Source organism: Gekko japonicus, unplaced genomic scaffold (assembly GCF_001447785.1).
Source record: "Gekko japonicus isolate JY-2015 unplaced genomic scaffold, Gekko_japonicus_V1.1 scaffold2264, whole genome shotgun sequence".
In the NCBI taxonomy this organism is placed as follows: Eukaryota; Metazoa; Chordata; class Lepidosauria; order Squamata; family Gekkonidae; genus Gekko; species Gekko japonicus.
In genome coordinates this window covers 1-18792 of record NW_015172074.1, presented here as the reverse complement: position 1 = coordinate 18792, position 18792 = coordinate 1, and the positions used below count along the sequence as shown (strand labels likewise).

General features: G+C 43.5%; 1 protein-coding gene across 1 annotated transcript in view; it reads left to right on the top strand.

Annotated features, from left to right (window-relative positions):
• STAB1 (stabilin 1) overlaps positions 1–15683 on the top strand; it is a 168349-nt gene extending 152666 nt beyond the window's left edge. The window contains exons 59-70 of the mRNA XM_015420864.1: positions 284–391; positions 2018–2211; positions 4401–4545; positions 5156–5289; positions 6047–6212; positions 7796–7902; positions 8968–9087; positions 11361–11507; positions 11684–11803; positions 12942–13091; positions 13756–13869; positions 14817–15683. Coding sequence (XP_015276350.1) covers positions 284–391; positions 2018–2211; positions 4401–4545; positions 5156–5289; positions 6047–6212; positions 7796–7902; positions 8968–9087; positions 11361–11507; positions 11684–11803; positions 12942–13091; positions 13756–13869; positions 14817–14870 — 1559 coding nt within the window. The 3' untranslated portion in view covers positions 14871–15683. The remainder of the gene's footprint in view (positions 1–283; positions 392–2017; positions 2212–4400; positions 4546–5155; positions 5290–6046; positions 6213–7795; positions 7903–8967; positions 9088–11360; positions 11508–11683; positions 11804–12941; positions 13092–13755; positions 13870–14816) is intronic.
• The last annotated feature ends 3109 nt before the right edge of the window (positions 15684–18792 follow it).

Genomic DNA, 18792 nt, shown 5'->3' with positions numbered 1-18792 from the left:
AGTTGAGTTAGAGGAAAGGCTGTTCTGTCATCTTTGTGGCGATGTTCATCTGTTTTGTCACTTGAATTTTTGGTTTTCTTAGCTATTTTGGCAAAAGAAAATGTTTGTGTGTGTGTGTGTTTTAAATGAAGTTTTTTTTCTTGGCTAGAAAGACATTTTCTTAGATTAGGACTTTGAAAACCAATTTCAGTTGAAAAGCTATGTGAAATGATGGGTAACATGATTTCTGAAACTGAAAATGGAAGCTACTTTGGCTGATTTTCCTGATTAATTTTATGTCTAGCTGTGATATCCAAGTGTTCCCCAGCCTGCCATCGTAATGGAGTGTGTCGATTTAATAATACCTGTGAATGCAACTTGCATTATGAAGGAGATGGGAGAATATGCACAGGTATGACCGCAGCAGCATGATAAACCCAGTGTTTGGATCTGTGTCAAATTGTGAGGACTCTTGATGTATTGGGGGTGATTTTGAAAGCCATTAACTATTAAGATGGTATCCCTAAGAAAAACAGATTTTTTTCCCAGGTTGTGATGCAGCCTAAAATAACTTATTCCAGCATACTAACATGTATCATGGCCTTGGTTCAAACTAGATGTTATGTCTGGCACGTGTCAGTTCATGGTTCCGCCATCCAGATTCTGATCTTTGCACAGACAAATGTGACATCAGGGAACCAAAGATCTCAAGTGTGCCAGAGCCCGTTTTGGATTGGGCCCAAGGTATCCACTTTTGTCAGACATGCTGAAGATGGCCTACTCCTAGAGTACGCCATCATTTTTCTTTTTACGTTTCCATTTTATCGTGCAAGATTCAGTGAGACATGTTATTACAAATGTAAACTGGGTTGTTGGTCACAACTTCATTCTAAGGAATGATGGGAATTATAGTTCTAAGGTCCACCACCCAGGTCAGATTGGGGGGGCAGAATGGCCCTGGAAAATGGCCCCACCACAGCTCGCCTTGGTACTGTCCCTTGCCCACTTCAGGCTCATCCTGTCCCTCACCGTTAGGCTTGCAAGCTCCAGGTTGGGAAATACCTGGAGATTTTGGGGGTGGATCCTGAGGAGGGTGGGGTTTAGGGAGGGGAGGGACTTCAGTGGGGTATAATGCCATAGAGCTCACCTTCAAAGCGGCCAGTTTCTCCAGGTGAACTGATCTCTGTCAGCTGGAGTTCAGTTGTAATAGCAGGAGATCTCCAGCCACCACTGGAGGTTAGCAAACCAACTCACCATGGTGAGGCCAGGCAGACACAGATGTGCCTTGCTGTGGTGAGGTTAGGCTGGGAAGGCGCATCCCACTCCATGACAAGCCCCCCTTACCTACACCTTTGGCTTACACCCACCCCTCTCTTTTGGCTGGGGTGACTCTGGTGGGGGTGTGGCCCCTGGGTTTGGGTGACCCGACCCTAGCCCATCAGTCCACCAGGACTGTTCCTGGTGGCCTTAATGGCCAGTCGGCCCATCTCATTACCACAGAATTACAAGCATTCTCTCAAATATCTTTAGGGCTAGTAAATACAAAAACAAACCAGTTACTTTGTAGACGATGTGGCCTTAGAATCTCCTTCTTACCTAGAATACTCCATAGAGAGAACTGTTACTCCAAATTTACTAAGAACTGGTGTGGCAGATGACTTCTGAGATGAGCACTGAAGCTAAACATAAGTCATCTGTGCCAAACTTCTCTCCAGTTTTTAAAATATGGGACACAACTCTGGTACTGTTTACAGAGCTTTCTCTCCTGGCCTAAGGGCTTTTTCTGCAATTCAAAACTTTGACTCTCAGGTTCTGTTTTTTTAGCAGTTTGTCTTCTGAAACTGAGTCATAGCAATGAGACTATTTGCGTTACGCATGGGATTAAAAATTATTTAGGAGAGAAATTATCATTTAAGAGTTGAAATCAGAAGTACCTTAGTACCCCCTGAGGCGGCCTAACCACTACTGGGTCAGCCTTGCTCCTCTTCGATGCAGCATCACAATCAGAGACACTTTACTGTTGTTTTTTCTGCTGCAGTGATTGACTACTGCAGCGATGATAACGGAGGCTGCAGTGACCATGCAAACTGCACGCAAACTGGAACAGACGTCTCCTGTACCTGCTTACCAGATTATCAGGGTGATGGCTACTTCTGCAGCCCTGTCGACCGGTGTGCAGATGGCAGCAACGGGGACTGCAGTGAGCACGCCATTTGCATCAGCACAGGTCCTGTAAGTAGAGCACTGCATTGGGAAAAGATCCCTTCTACACAGAAGGGCACCTGCTGCGAGTGGCTACTTGAGAAGTTTCTGTTTGGTGGCTTTTTGCAAGAGTTGTTTACTGTGGGAGTGGGAAGGAGGGGTGATACATAGCTAGATATGGAATAGCTAATACATTCCAACTCTGTAATAAATTTTCTTTCCTTCTTTGGCAGCACCCTGTATGTCTGCAACTAAATATAGGAAGCAGATGTTTTTCCAGCTTAGTTATGACTAGGGTTGCCAGCCTCCAGGTGGGGCCTGGGGATCCCCACTTTTACAACTTGTCTCCACCTGAGAGAGATCAGCTCTCCTGGATAAAATGCAAACAAATAACCAGAATACTCTGTCACGCTGTACCAATCACACTTGAGACTAATGTCTTCTTATACAGTCCTACTTACAACCATAACTGATACACATGGTGGCAGAGAAGAGTTTCCAAAACAACAACAACCACACAGTAGATGGCATGAGCTCAAAACTAGCTGTAGCACGAACCAAAGGAGTGGCGACGGCACGCCCAGGTTGCTTTGCCGTTTCTTAGGGCTTCATCAGGCTACTTCTCCAAGTGATGGAGTTCACCCCATCTCTGGCAAGATTCAAAATATGAAGTCTACAAGTATGTTCCAAATAGCTAGGAATGATCCCAAGCCATTTGGAACATACTTGTAGGCTTCATGTCATTTTGAATCTTGCCAGAGCTGGGTTGAACTCCATCACTAAGAAAAGCGGCCTGATGAAGCCCTAAGAAACGGCAAAGCAACCTAGGTGTGCCGTGGCCACTCCTTTGGTTCGCGCTACACCTAGTTTTGAGCCCATGCCATCTACTGCATGTTTTCTTTTGGAAACTCTTCTCTGCACCATGAGCCGGTGACCGCATCATTCTGAAGAGAGACTTGTACTTTCAAGGACTCTTAGGTCACTATTCAACCGGTGCAGATGTCATTTGTGCATGGTGGCAAAACCATTTGTTATGTGTATCATTTATGGTTGTAAGTAGAACTATACAAGAAGACAGTAGTCTCAAGTGTGATTTGAACAGAGTGACAGAGTATTCTGGTTTTTGTTTGCACAGCTTATTTGCTGTATTTCCATTTTTGTGTGGTTCTTACCCCTGGAGAACATGGCTGCTTTGAAGGGTGGACTCTATGGCATTGTACCCCACCCTCTCCAGGATTCACCCCCAAAGTCTCCAGGTATTTTCCAACCCAGACCTGGCAATCCTAGTTATGACATAGGGTTTCCAGGTCCTCCTGGCCACTGGTGAGGAATAGGGGGCGTAGGCTTGCCAGATCCATGTTGGGAAACTCCTGGGGATTTGGGGATGGAGCCTGGGGAGGACAGGGACCTCAGTGGGGCACAGTGCTATAGAGTCCAGCATCCATTTTCTCCAGGGGAACTGATCTCTGTAGTATGATGAGCTGTAATTCCAGGGGAATCCCCCAGGGCCCACTTGGAGGATGGGATCCCTACAAAAAAGTGAACTTTTGCACTAAAGTCTCCTCTCATTCTGAACTTTGGTAAAAGAATTCAAAGGCATCTTGTGCTGGGAGATAGAAACTGGATCTTTTCCTGTGCAAAACGAGTTTGCAGTGGGAAAAGCAATATTTAGTTTGTTTGTTTCGGTCCTCCTTGTGCTCCATACTGGAAAAAACTCCCCATGGCACCTCAGCAGCCAGGAAGGGCACCGTCTGACCCAATAATTTCTGCCAACAGCAGGTTTCCAGTTTCTGAAAAAGTGACAAATAGGCCACTACAGTTTCCACAAAACATATGCCTGCAATCTTTGTATATTTTTATGATTTCTATTTTGTTGTTGTTCAGTCGCACAGTCGAGTCCGACTCTTTGCGACCCTATGGACCAGATCACGGCAGATCATATTATATTTCTATATTAGGCTATAAATATATTTTGAAGGGCAATCAAGTTTACAGTCTAACCCAGGAATTAAACCCACGATGCCTTCTGCACTTAAAAAACCCTACGACCCCCCATTTATTTAATGATTTTCTATCAGCTTGCACCTAGTGATGGTGGTTCTTATTGTGTTGTTCTTTTTACTATTTATTTACTATATGTATAGTCTGTCTGTCTTGCTGAGACTCAAGGCACATGACAACATTTTTGAAATAATCTTACCAAAAAAATTTCCTCGTAGAATACTCGGCGGTGTGAGTGCAAAGATGGTTACGTTGGAAATGGAGTGCAGTGCATGGAGGAAGCTATCCCCCCCACAGACCGTTGCTTAGACGAGAATGGGCATTGCCACTTTGACGCAATCTGTACTGACCTGCATTTTCATGGTACAAGTTTCTGTTCTGTAACTTATAAAATAGATTTTGTTTCATAACAACTCCCTCTCCTCCATAATACCGGGCTGGGGGTGGGGGGCGTGTTGCTCCTATGTATGAAAACGCTATAAATTAAACTAGCATAATTAGAGATATTCCCTGCATGCAAATAAAAAGGTCTACCCTTCCAACTACCGTCAGGATTTTCCTTATTTGTTGTACCATTATACCTCCTTGATAGGCTTCCATCCTTTGAGTTCCAAATTTTTCTGGTTGCTTTTTTTGTTGCTGATACTCACTTTCCCTAACCACTGTGACATCTTTATCCATTGCACCAGAGAGCTCAAGGCTATTATTCCTGCCTCCTTGATTATATGCCTGTTGTTCTCCTCTTCCATCTCCTTCCTTTTCCACTATCATTCCTGTCTTTGCTACAGCCATTTATGTTACACATCATCTTTAAAAGGTCTTGCAATCAGAAGAAATTTTGCAGCCTACAATTGTTTGCTTTCTGAAGTTGGATTTGGTGATGGCTGGAGACTGGACATGACAAAACAGCATGTCTCCAAATTTGACTGAAATGATACTAAAACTGCCACAATGTTGTATTATTGTTCTCCAGACAAAACAGTTGGCGTCTTCCACCTCCAGTCCCCCTATGGAAAGTACAACTTTACTTATCAAGAGGCTGAAGCCAGCTGTGCAGCTGAGGGAGCTACCTTGGCCACCATTCAGCAGCTGTCTGCTGCACAGCAGGTAATGCGGCAGGCAGTGCCTCAGACACGGTCACAGGTTTATTTTGCCTTCCCGTGGGCCTGGAGAGTTCAGTTGTTCTCCTGTCAAAATTCTGTGCCTCTTTGACCTTTTGCTGATAAATACTGAGCGACTGCCTCCATTGGTCAGCCTTTGGTTTATTTGCCTCAGGAGGACCTAAGTGTTCAGCTGGGTGATGTCATAACCCCCTCAAGGATCAGGTGCATCATGTTGAAAGTGCCTGTTTCAAAAGGTGGCTCTACTGTGGATGTTTTAAACATAATTTTTAAAAGAATTTTGTCGAAGAGGTTCCAGTGTATTCCCCCAGAAAAAAAGCCCTGGCGGTTATCCCCCTTGCCTCTCTCCTGGTGACAATTCATTAGTCAGGGTATTGTTCAGGACAAACATGGAACTGGAAGCTGGATTGGAGAGGGGAAGCCAGACTGAATAGGATGTTGATCTGTTCTTTCTGAGAGCCAATGTTAAACTATGAACAAACCAGCATGTGAGAGCAAGGGTGCTGTTTTTACCCTGTGAGATTCTGACTGCACTGTTTGGCTAATAAAGGCTCATGCAGATGCCCCTCAGAATGAAAACGCGACTGCCTCCAGGCCAACCCAGACTCAGCGATTTGAGAGACATGACTACACAGTGTATAAAGGCCAAGTGAAATGTAATGGGAGAACCTTACTCAAGGTACTGACAGCCTAAAATATGGGCAGCTAAGAGGAGCCTGTCTTGTTTTTCTTTCCTTCCTCAGATGGGTTTCCACCTGTGCATAGTGGGATGGCTATTTAACAGGACCGCAGGCTACCCAACAGTGTACCCAAGTGCAAAATGTGGCACTAACCATGTTGGCATTGTGAATTATGGATTTCGAAGTGACGCCAGTGAGAATTGGGACGCTTACTGTTACAGAGCTAAAGGTGAGAGGGCCTTATAAAGCAATTCTGCCTGCTTTTTCTGCCAGATGAGGATATTAATCTTTCACATTGTTATCACTCTTCTGCCTCCTCCCTGGACATCAGGTAGGGTTGCCAGCCTCCAGGTGGGGCCTGGAGATCTCCCGCTTTTACAACTGATCTCCAGCTGACAGAGATCAGCTCCCCTGGAGAAAATGGCTGCTTAGAAGGGTGGACTCTGTGGCATTGTACCATGCTGAGGCCCCTCTCCTCCCCAAACCCCACCCTCTCCTGGATACACCCCCAAAGTCTCCAGGTATTTTCCAGCCCAGACCTGGCAACCCTAAGATCAGGGTGACAGTTGTGAGTTCTGCACACTCCCATTTTACCCTCCCAGCTGTTGGGAGAAAAATGTGTGGCTGCACGTGTCTGTAAATGCGCTGTTACCCTTGCCACCCACACTCTCCTGGTTCGTGTGTCCCCTGAGTGTTGCCTCCTTACCAAAGGCAGTGTACCAATGGTACAAGTTTGGAAACCACTAAAGACTGGCAGAGACACTCAAACAAGGGTCTCTTCTTCCAATAAAACTTATCTTTATTTAAGAGGCAAACATTCACAAGTTTACCTGACAAGGTAGCCAGCAAGACGCTATGCCAGTTTGCCAACACAGTATACTTCTGTTTCCTAAATGCAGGTAGTGAATACACAGAAAATGAACATGCAAGCAAAGTATCCCACCCCAAAGCATGCAGAAAACAAAAGGCCTTTCGGGCTGACTCCTTCAAGACTCCTTCAAGAAAGTCTGTTGGATCTGACCAGTATTTATACCAAATGATCAAAGAGGTCCCTCAATAATCAAATTACAGTTGTAAATTAACATTTAGAAGTTGAAATTGTTTTACAGAAAATTGCTTCCTTGGTCTCACACAACAAAAGTTACACTTTTATTTACCAGATCAGTATAGTGTTATTGTTTTTCTGGTGTTCCCACCATTGGGGATAAACTGAGGTGGAAGTGGGGTATGTGAATTCCTGTATCTCAGGAGTTGGTTTGCATTTTGGATTGGAGTCTGTCACTGCCCAAATGGCTTTTTCCTGGCCAGCTGCCGTTTATTGCCTAGGAAATTGTGGGTCTCACACCTGTGGAGATTTACACTGATTCAGATCCTGGGAATGGAATGTGTTACATCTTTGCGTGTGTGACCAAGAAAGAGTTTTTCCTGGGACAAAGGGTTTGGTTCAATGAGGCAGGCCAAGCCTGTTTGCTGTTTTGCTAGCAAAGTCAGAGACAGATATATGGATTTCATAAACTATTAGGTTCAGTTTTAAACCCAAACCTTCTATATTTCTAAAATTTCTTACCACACCAGCAACCTTGTGAGGCAGGTTAAGCTGAGAGAGATAACTGGCTCAGTGATTTTCAAGGATGAGCGGGGATGAATATGAAATCCCGTACCCTGACAGAGCTGAATTGGAGACTGAGCCAAAAGACTTTCAGGTCAATCTTTGCCCTCTCTTCCCTGGGTTCCGTTAGCCTCCCAGGTGTGTAGTGAAGTTTGCCTTACATAGAAATGTTGGCAAGTCTCACTCTTGTTTCTCCGTTTCAGATGTACGCTGTGACTGCAGCGATGGGTTTACTGGTGATGGCTATACCTGCATTGGAAATCTTCTGACAGTGCTGGAACAGCATGCAAACTTTTCAGCCTACTATTCTGTAAGTGCTAGTGACACATTTCTGCTCCCATTAGCTGGTAGAATCAGGCATGGCATGTGACTGTCTGCAGTAGTCTTGCTATGTGCATTGCAGAGAATGACGGGAGGGAGAAATGTTTTTCACAGCACAACCAACTTAGGTGGTTGATGCCACACAAAGCTAACAATGTCCTCCTTTCCGGCCAGTAGGCATGAGGCATCAGAATTACTAAGATCTGTATCTATGTCAACTTTCTCCACTAGATAGTTTTCAAAGCTGGGTTGTTGTTTTTTTAAATTAGCATGTAGTAAGCAAGTAAAAACACTGTTAAGATTTTGGTACTTTTTCTGGGCTGACTGCATGTTTACAACCCATAGTCCAGTGAATTTACTATGAACCAGTCTACATACTTCTCCGAAAGCAATCTCCACAACAAGGAGTTTTCCCCTCAAATGGCGTGGCCCCGCCCCCAGCGTGCGACGTCACTTCCGGGTGACGCACACGCGACGCGCGCGCATGCCTAAGACGCCGGCCGGGAGCCCCCCGCTCCTGGCCAAAAAACATTTGGCAACCCTACTTTCAAGGCAAGTGAGAAGCAGAGGGGGTTTGCCATTGCCTTCCTCTGCAGAGCCTTCCTTGGTGGGCTGGTCTCCCATCCAATTACTGCCCCTGCTTAGCTTCCGAGATCTGAGGAGGTTGGGTTATACCATGCTGCCTTCCCTCCCTCCTCATTCTCTCCTGTATGTAAATTAGTCCTAAAATATTAGGGAAAATAATTTGTATTCCATAATGTTTAATTTTGCAGGTTTTGGATTTTAGTATATTGAGGCTTTCTTTGGCTGCTGTGGTTGGTTTAAATTCAGTGCCAGGTCATGTAAAAATACTTACATTTAAATGTATTAACATATGCAAATGACTATGGCTGCTATGTAAGACAACTGCTATAAATGTTTTTGACCAGCAAAAAGAACATTTGGTTTACTTCTACATGTAGCAGTTACTTAGAGTTCTTTACTTTGGATTTGATTTTGGTTGGTCAAAGCCACACCCTTCAGGTTAAGAGCCAGGTTCCTTTCTCTGTTTCAGATGTTACTGGAGTATGGCAATACCACCCAAGAAGGACTGGAATTTCTGAATCTCCTTTCTGATGACACCACGTATAAAACCCTTTTTGTACCCCTGAACTCTGGCTTTAGCGATAATACAGTAAGAAGTACATAATGACCTCTAGACTGAAGACAATCTATATTGCAAACTGAGATTAGTTTAATGCTTATTTCTTTTCCCCAAGGAATTCTGGTACTGTAGGGAACTAGGATCTGCAACAGAGAATTCTCAGCACCTTCAGTGATAGCTTTGCAATTTATCATCAGAAGTATGCCTGCTTGAACTTTCAGTGATTATTCTGAAAACAGTGTGCGGTTACAAAGATAAGAAAACTCCCCCTCTCCCAGCTTGATTTGGTATGGATCTTTCTCTAGCAATTCTGGAGAATGCGCATCCTTCCTCCTTCAGGTGTTTTAACTTTGGCCATTATTGATGCCTCCCCATGCTCCCAAACCTGCCTCACTTCACAACTGCTGCAGCAGTTGCAAAAGGCAGCGGCGGCGGCTCCAACAGTCATGGCTGTTGCTGTGGGGGCAGAGGGGTCTATAGGTATCTTTCCTCCTTGAAATCTGGAATAAATATTGCTGTAACAGAGGCCCAAGGCACCCTGGGAAATGAAGTTTTCTCTGGGTGCCTGACATCAAATGGCCTTGGAAAACTACATGTCCCAGAGTCCCTGTAATGTGGGACACTGCCATAGCACCAGTCCAAATGTGTGTGTGTTGGTGGGGAGTCAGAAATCTGCATTGTTGCTGCTGGGCAATGATATTTTACATGTCTTTTTTATAATTTGTAGTATCTTTGTCCAGAAAACACTGACCTCTGGGCATTCCCACCACATATGGGAATACCATCCCTTCGATTGTTTACAATGCCAGCATCTAGGACTCATACCTGGGAACATGTTTGCTATTTGTGCTGGTGTTTTATACCATTTAGTAAGAAATTTATGCTCCATTTCATTAAATTTAATCACTTTGATTTCCTCGATTCCTTTCATTATTTTACTTGCCATGCTTTCTGTTATCTGCCCTTCTTTGGCCCAAGTGTTTTGTAGATAAGATATTGACTTGTCTTCATTTGATATAATTTCCTTGTAAATTTTCCCTGCTAGACCTTGTTTTGACTTTTGCATCTCTTTGTATAATGTTTCTATTGGTTCCTCTGAACAACTTTTCTCTTTCTCCTTAATCTTTTTAACCTTACTATACAAGCCATTTATTCTTAACCAGTGTTGGTTGCCCACCTCTTCTATTATCTCCTGTACCGGTTTTAGATTGCCTCCTCTGAACATGCCTCCCAGTCTATGATAACCTTTAGCTTTTAGCCATTCCCACCATTCACTACCTGTTATTTCACTATTTATAGATTTTAATGGTGCCCATCTTGAAGTTTTTCTTAGCCATAGCTCTTGCCACTTACTCCACGCTTCTAGGGCTGCATATCTGGGACCTTTGGTTAGTTTGAGGTCTTTTTTTGTGACTTTGCGAAAAGGCCCCCAGCAGCCAATGTTCTTGTTGATCTCGTTTTCAAATCTAACCCATTTTTGCCCTTCACCTTCACCTATCTCTAATAGGGACTTTATTTGGAAGGCTTCATAATAGTTATTTAGCTCCGGGACTCCCCAACCTAGCTCCACTTTGGGACCATATATCAACCTCTTTTGGGTTCTGCACTTCTTACTACCAAATACCCATTCTCTAATCACTCTGTTCCTAAGTATTTCAAGCACCCAGATAAATAATAACGGTGACAAAGGACAACCCTGCCTTGTTCCTTTCTGTACCTTGAAGTTATCTGTCAATTCTTTGTTCACATTCAGTTTTGCTTTTTGTTCAGAGTAGATAGCTTCAATACAATTTCTAAACTGTTGTCCCGTCTCTATTTTCTCCATCATCTGAAGCCTAAAATTCCAATTAAGATTGTCAAAAGCCTTCTCTGCATCAACAAACAGAAAAGCTACTTCTTTTTCTGGGTGTTTTTCATAATATTCAATTGCATCCATTACTATTCTAAGGTACATAATTTCTGATTTGGCCATATTAACCTTTAAACCTGAGAAGCACTCATAATCCTGTAGTGTAATTTTAATCTCTTTCATCGCTTCTTTGACTACCCAAAGGTTTCTATGATTCCTGACATCCACCAATGAAATGTATTGGTTTTATGTCACTGGCCCAACCCCGTGTCTGTTCAATTGACACCCATCTGCTGTGCCCCAAATGAGCATGTATATGAAAGAAATCATTGCGGAACTAAAAGCAGTGTACTGTTTGCTATGATTTTTCTCTCCCCTTTAGGAGTTCAACAATCAAACTGTCTTTTTATCAATATAATAACTAAATGGAACTGAAACTTTTTTTTTTAACCAGTCATTAACACTGAGTGACCTGAAGCTTCATGTATCAGTGAGCGATGAGCCTCTCCTGAGCTTCAATCTCACATCTGGAACACTTATAGCTTCCCAAGCAGGATACAGCCTTTCCATTGCAGACTCCGTCAACAGCACCCACCCACCGGTGAGTACCTGTAGATAACTGGGCAGGGTAAGTTTTCTCTTTACGTACTGCACCGACAGAACAAAATACTGTTTTGATATCAAATTTGCCTCGCAATGCTTACGATCTCTTTTAAGTAGAATTTATTTTAAATGAATGATTTATTAATATAGTTTTCTTCACTTTTATTCTACCAGGGTTCTAAGGTGGTTAATAACACAATGATTGTTGAATGGGATATTCTGGCTTCCAATGGGATAATTCATGCTATTGAAACACCATTAACAGTACCACTTCAATATGGGCATGTTGTTCAGGTTGGTTGCTGGTTTATTTATGACATTCTGTGGTGGGTTTGCTCCAGTGTGAAACCAAAATCTCATTGTTACAAATATGACAAGGTCCTTACACCCCCTGCTTGCCCAGTAGATTAAAGGATTTGGTTGTGAAATCTACCTTCTCTGTCAGTTTTTATACTTCCCAATGCTTCCTTGCACATATTTTATTATTTTCAGTAAGCATTGGCAGCATCCATGATGTATGGCTTCCCTGTGGTACTTTCATTGCAAATGCAGAGGTGTTTGCAGTAGCTACAGTGCTGCCAACACAGGAGTTCTCCCAGGAGTACTTTCCAGATGTCGTTTCCTCTTCTATAGTATTAAAGGGGTAAAAAACAACAACCAGTAATTACTGTAGGGGAAATTACAGCCACAAGGAGCTGATAGTAGGAAAATGGTACTGATGTGAATGGCACCTTTGAAATACAGCCTTCACATCCAGATGGCTTGAGTGAATATGCTTGGATTGTGTTCTTTCCTAAAAGATCAAGTGAAGCAGGTTTGACAAAGAGCATACCTCAGGTGGGGAAAACCTGGAAGGAGGACAATATTATGTGGATGCTGCACAAAAACAACATCGAAGTGTTTCAGGCCAGTTTGGAAGCAAAGGTGCAGGGGGGAAAAAGCCGTGTGGAAGTGGCGATTGTCAATTCAGACCAGTAAATACAATGGCAGACAAAGTGAAAGCAAATAACCAGAGCTAATCTTTAATAGCAAATCTTTAATTGATATCGTGGTCCACTCCCACCCAGCACACTCTTTGTTCAGTAGGGAATGTTTAAGGTGCAAAATGATCTTAATGGAACAACAGCAGAGACAGGGAAGGGAATACAGTCTTCTGAAGCGGGTCAAGGACCACTCTCCCCACTGATACTGGCTACTGTCTGTATCCGTCTCTCTGAAGAGAGCAAGGTTTCTCACCTCCTGTTCTGACAGCTGTTTTAAAATGAGAGAGCGCCAGCTAATGGTCAGACAATGGTATTTATATCGGTTGCTGTATAAAGGCACAGTACTTTGGCAAAAGGGATCGTTGATGAAAGGCGACTGGCAGGTTAAAATGCGCTGAAGTTGCCCTGTTGTCTAAGGTTTTCAAGCATTAGCATATTTGCTTTTTCAGGTGTTGGGTGCTATAAAAGCATCTGCTTCTGCTGTAACCATCAGTGTGAGTACTGTTGTTGCTTTAGTGCTGCTATGTGTAGCTATTGCTGGAGCCTACTACTACTACCTCAGAAGAAAGAATCAGGGATTCCAGTTTCGCTACCTGAAGGTATTTGCATGACATGTTTGATAGGAAAGGATTGTACTCCTTTCATGTGCTTCTGTCCGGCTTCTATAATTACTCTTAGCCCCCCCAACAGACTTCTTTCCTTTGATGTTATTTCTGCCATTTGGTTATAAATCTTATTTCTGGTCACAAGAGATTGCTTGGTAGTCCTTTAGAACCCACAGCAGTGCATCTGTGAATAAATTTAAGAGCAGGAATTTGTATTGCAGTTATGTTTGGCTGACACTAATGAGCTCAAAAACCCAGGAGAATAAATCCTGTGTAATTATGATCATTGAGAAACTTGCATTTTCCACTGTTGTACAAGATCAGTCAAGGAAAATGCTAATCAGGATTAGGGAAGCAAATCTAGCCGTAGCGTAGAGCTGAGGCCTGCAGTTCAAATCTCAGCACTCTGCCATGAATGGCTTTTGGCAAAGCCTCACGTTCACCCCTTCCCTCTCTGACAAAGGGATAAATTCTGACTTTGTTTATAGGATTGTGGTAATGGTCACTGGGATAATTTTCAGGATACATTTTGAATACTTTCCAAAGTATCAATGTTGTACGCGGAAGAGGTGTTGGCTCTGCCCATTTCTAATCAATTCATCAGTACTGCTCTTTGAACGGCAAAGCGATGCCTGATCTGTTTGTCCTTTGTTTATAGGCTGAGCTGGAAGATGAAGGGCCTTTGCCCTGGGAGGAAAGGAGCCCAGCCTTGGTGTCCATCCCAAATCCAATGTATGGAGCACACAGTTCTCTCTATGATGAGCCATTTGAGGTAAGGCATCCAGTGTTCACCTTTGTTGACTCACAAAGTTTTATTGAGTCCCATTCACAGTTGTAAAACCAGGGATTTTTCAGCTGTTGGTATCTTGTACAATTGTCAAAGTGGAAAGAAGGTATTTCTATAAAACAAATTTTCTTCTTTGAATTCAGTTATTTTTCAATGACAGTAACACTTTATTTTCTTCATTTATATGTGGCCATTCTTCCCCATCTTATTCTCGCAACAGGGGGTGTGACTGGCCCAAGGTCACCCAGCAAGCTTCCATGATAGAGTGGGGGGATTTGAACCTGGGTCTTCCGGATCCTAGTCCAACACTCTAACCACTAGACCTTACTGGCTGAATTCATCTGACTGAAACAGAGATAAACTAATCTATGGTTAAAAGGAAGCAATTCAGTAAACATAATTAAAAAAAACTTCAAAAACTTAAGGGGGTAGAGAGACAAAAACATCAGTAAGAATTGCAGGCACTTTGTTTGAACCCAACCAATTACTAACAAAGAGCTAAAATGTTTGCTTGACTGAAAGCACCATAACTAAATTACTTCAGTTTTACTTTATCTTCATAGGAATTGTGGAAAACTGGAAATGGCAAGGAGTTCAATGGTCTTCTATAAAAGGGCTAACTTAGACACAGTCATCTGTGGGTGGGGGCCTCTGAAGAGGACCGGTCTGAGCTGCCACTGCACGTGGCGGGCATATAGCCCTTTAAAAGGCTCTGACTGCCATCCCATCTGCAAGGATATGTACACATCATCACTATAAGTAAATACCAGCTGGCGGCTGTGTAGACTTTATACAGTTAATGTGTTTATAAACACTGAATACATGACGAGTACCATCGTAGCTGGACTGGTGATAGGATGATAGAACTCAAAGCTGGGTAACTGGAGGACTTTGTCAGACTGGCCTAATGTGTGTTTGTATCTCGGTTTCAGGGCTCTGTCAGTGGAGAAGACTTTGCAGATACACATGGAATTTTTGCAGACTAGTAAACTTGTCCGCACTGCAGGAAGCAAGTGTTTTCCCAGGATCTCTGCCATTCAGAAGGAACAGAGTGCAGTCTTGGTTATCATGGACTGTTATGGCTTCTTTATGCATTCAGTGGGGGCAAACTGACAAATGGCCTTTAGGTAAATTGTGAAATCTCATTGTTCCATTCCTCTTTTTAAACGCAGACCGGGAACTGGGGTCCAAAGAGCCACGTGCATGGAGAGGTCACCAGTTTTCTCTTCTGCATGCTTGTGCTGTGCCAGATGCTGCTTTGAAGGGTGTTTCAGTTTTCTGGAATTGTTTAGGGGTGAACTGAGGAGTAGGAGGGGGAAGGGATCCTTGATTCATTTATGGGCATTTATCTGCCCATAGAACAAACATTAGCCATAGGAAATACTATAATGAATGCATGATTTTGTTCGGGATACTGTGGAGAACAAGCAGTGGGTCACTGAAAATCTTCTGAGTTGGACAGTGTGATCATTGTTCTCTGAAACAGCACCGATTGGGCCCTCCCTTGAAGATGCTCTTCTATGTTACACAACTGGAAATAAAAGATACTACCTGTGAACTGAAATAAAAGATACTACCTGTGAACTGTAATTTGATAATTGTTTATATATTGTGCACATGTTTATAACTGGTTGTTTTATCAAGCTAAGTTAAATTTCTGATTATTTTGAACTAGTAGGTGAGTATGGTTAAGATCAGGTACCTGTGCTAGATTCCAGATACTATCACAGAGGATGCCTGCACAGAAAATCTCTTTTTGTTCTACCTTGCTGATTATGCATCGATTCTACCATCCCCATCCCCCCCATTAAGGAAAGACTGAACATCTTAAGAGAAAAGGATTATTCTATATGGAGATACTTGCTATTTTTACAAAATAATACGTTTTTACAACCACAATGGAAACAATATTCTATTTCACTTTCAGGTCAGATAACACAAATTCTGCATGTGTTTAATGAAAATTTCACGTTAGTCAAAGCATTGGTAAACAAGGTACAGCTGCAGTTTTTTTGTGGGATACCCATGTGATAAATGAGTTTACTTTTTGAACCCGTAATTATCGTAAAGCTGCCCTGAGTCTGTGTTTTCTTACATGTGTGATTTGTGTATGTATGCCACCACCAAATTACAAAACCCAGCTTGTCACATAACCAGTGCCTTGAAGTACCCTGGAATGGCTGCCTCTGAGAAAGTACAAAGGGCAGAGCTTTCCAATTACTTTAGCCCCACCCACCCGCATGAATGTTCTTAGCATATATGAGTGGTCTAGACATATGGTTAAGATATGAATCATAGTCTACTTTCATAACCAGAAATAAACTTTATTACAAAAGATTAAACTAGAGCATATACATGGAAAATAGCTGTCATCCTAGTGAGTATAGGTCTAAGGAGAATACAAAAACATAAATCTAGCTAAGTTACAGTACAAGACAGTTACCTTAGGTGAGGCAAACACATCCCCAAACTCCCTATCTTCCCCCTTTGCAGAGGACCTTCAGTCCTAGCATAGGTCCCAGCATCCAGAAAAGTATATGAACAAAGAACACAGGAAGATTCCACCTTTTAAGATCTGCTTTGATGGAAACCTCCCTCCAATCCAGAGTTAGGAATTTTGTCCCTCATGGGAGATATCCCAAACTCTTGCAGTCAGGTTACCTGGCACGTATCCCACATCTCCATACCCCTGGTCAGGTTTTCATGACTATCATCCATCCTCTCCCTTTGACAGGTGTGCAGAAATGCATTTTTTTTTTCCTTTGGAGGTATAAATGAGCAAAACCTTCAGTTTGTGTTTTTAAAAAGTTTTTTCTCCACTCTGGGCAGAGAACAGGGAGGGAGGAGGAAGTCAGTCAATGGCTTTTCAGGCTCACCTCAGCTGCCTCTTAAGAAATGCTAATAGGTCTAGCTAAAGACAATAGGAGGGTCCAGTCCCCCTCACCAAGCAGAGATTTGGAGGAATTAATTAAATACTAGAGAGACTTCGGGAAGGAACTCCAGGAAGAATCTCCAGGAAAAACCTCTTTGACCTGGCCTTACCAAAAGAGAGGTGATAAAACCCAGGGGATCAAGGAGGAAGGTCTCTTTTGTGCTGAGTCCATCAGAACAGAAAGAACTCTGTTAATCAGAACAGAAAGAACTCTTCATGTGCTCACCTGAAGAGCTGGGAAAAGTTGCAAGTTGATGGCACTCTGTAGAGATCTATAACATCCTAAATTGAGAAGCATGTCCTATATTTTAACATCTGACAGGGCATGTAAATAGAGAGGGAAATCTGAGCTAGCACTTGGAAGCTGAGTTATGTACTTGGATGCCCACAGGTAGTATTTGCACGGGAGATCACTAAGGAAGACCAGGAGGGCAATGGCAACCCATTTCTGCTTGTCTCTTGCCTTGAAAACCCCATAAATGGTGGCCGTAAATTGGTTGTGACTTGGCGGCATATCATCATCATCATCATCATCATCATCATCATCATCATCATCATCATCATCATCATCATCATCATGAATAAGGCCCATTGTGGAAATAAATAGAATGAGCTTTAGAAAGAGGCTCTGGGAGAGTGCCAAGGCCGTGGGCACTCAGCATCAATTTGCTATGGCAACCTCAGCAGGGTATAAGGACACAGAGTCCACCATTTTCTCCAGGGGAATGGACCAATGCCATCTGGAGAGCAGTTGTAATTCTGAGTGGTCTCCAGCCCTCACCTGGAGATTGGCAATAGTGGTTCACCATGAGGGAATAGCTGGTTTGTAGGGCAGAGTCTATGGCACTGTACCTGTCTGAGCCCCACTCCTCCTCAAACCTCACCCTGTATAGACTCCATCCCTCAAATCTCCAGGAATTTTCCATCTGGAGCTGGAAACCCTATCTCCTTCCCAGCCAATCATCAACCTACCTTCATTTCCCCCTCACTGTTCAGCTTTTCATCTCTCCCCCACACCTGCAGCCTCTGCTGTGCTCTGAAGCCCTGACTGCCACATCACCTTGGCTGTAATGGGGGGAGAGGCCTGTCAGCAGGGTAGAAGAACACAATGAGTTTTCTCCCAAGGCCAAAATAGGTGTGTAAAGGGCCTTTTACTGACAGAAACCAAGCTTTGTTGACCAGCAGCAGGCACTGAAGGGAAAGTAGGCTTCCCACCTCTGAGTAGGGAAATACCTGGAGATTTGGGGGAGGGATCCTGTGAGGGCTCCTCGGGATCCACCCCCAAATATCCAGGAATTTCCAGACCTGGAGCTGGCAACCATACTCAGGACTGGGCCCAATAAGTTCCTCACAGAAGCGTAGAAAGAGTTTTGTCCCTTTGTCTATTTACTGGCAGAACCAAGCTTGGTTGGCTACCAACAGCCACTGAGGGAGAAGTTAGAATTCTTTGGCTGGTGGCCTCTATGACACTCTATTCAGCTGAGGCCTCCCCTCTCCCCTCCCCAAAGTCTGGCTTCCTTAAACTGGCTTCCTTACCTGGAGCTGGCAACCCTATGAGTTGCTCACAACAGAGCCACTGAGGGAAACCTTTGTCCCAGACAGGAGCTAGGCAAGAGAAGTGTGTTTGTTGGGAGACAGAGTGCTTCTGACACAGAGCACAGTGGCTGAAAGGGGAGTGGGCGGGGTAGAGGATCACACCCGGCCAAGGGCACGCCAGTAGTCTTGACTGGCAGCCAACAGGCCAATGGCTGAGGGAGCGCATGCAATCTCGCCACCCCATAGGACAGAAGCCACCACCATTCGGCAATTATATATAAGAGAGATTCTTTTATTGCATTGGGTTCCAGCATAAGGCCACAGCATCTGGGCAAAGCATTTGAATAAAGGAAGGTTCCACCTGTTCCCACCCCAATCCAGATTTAGAGAACCTGCCCCTCATGATATTTATTTATTGATTGATTTGACTTTTACCCCGC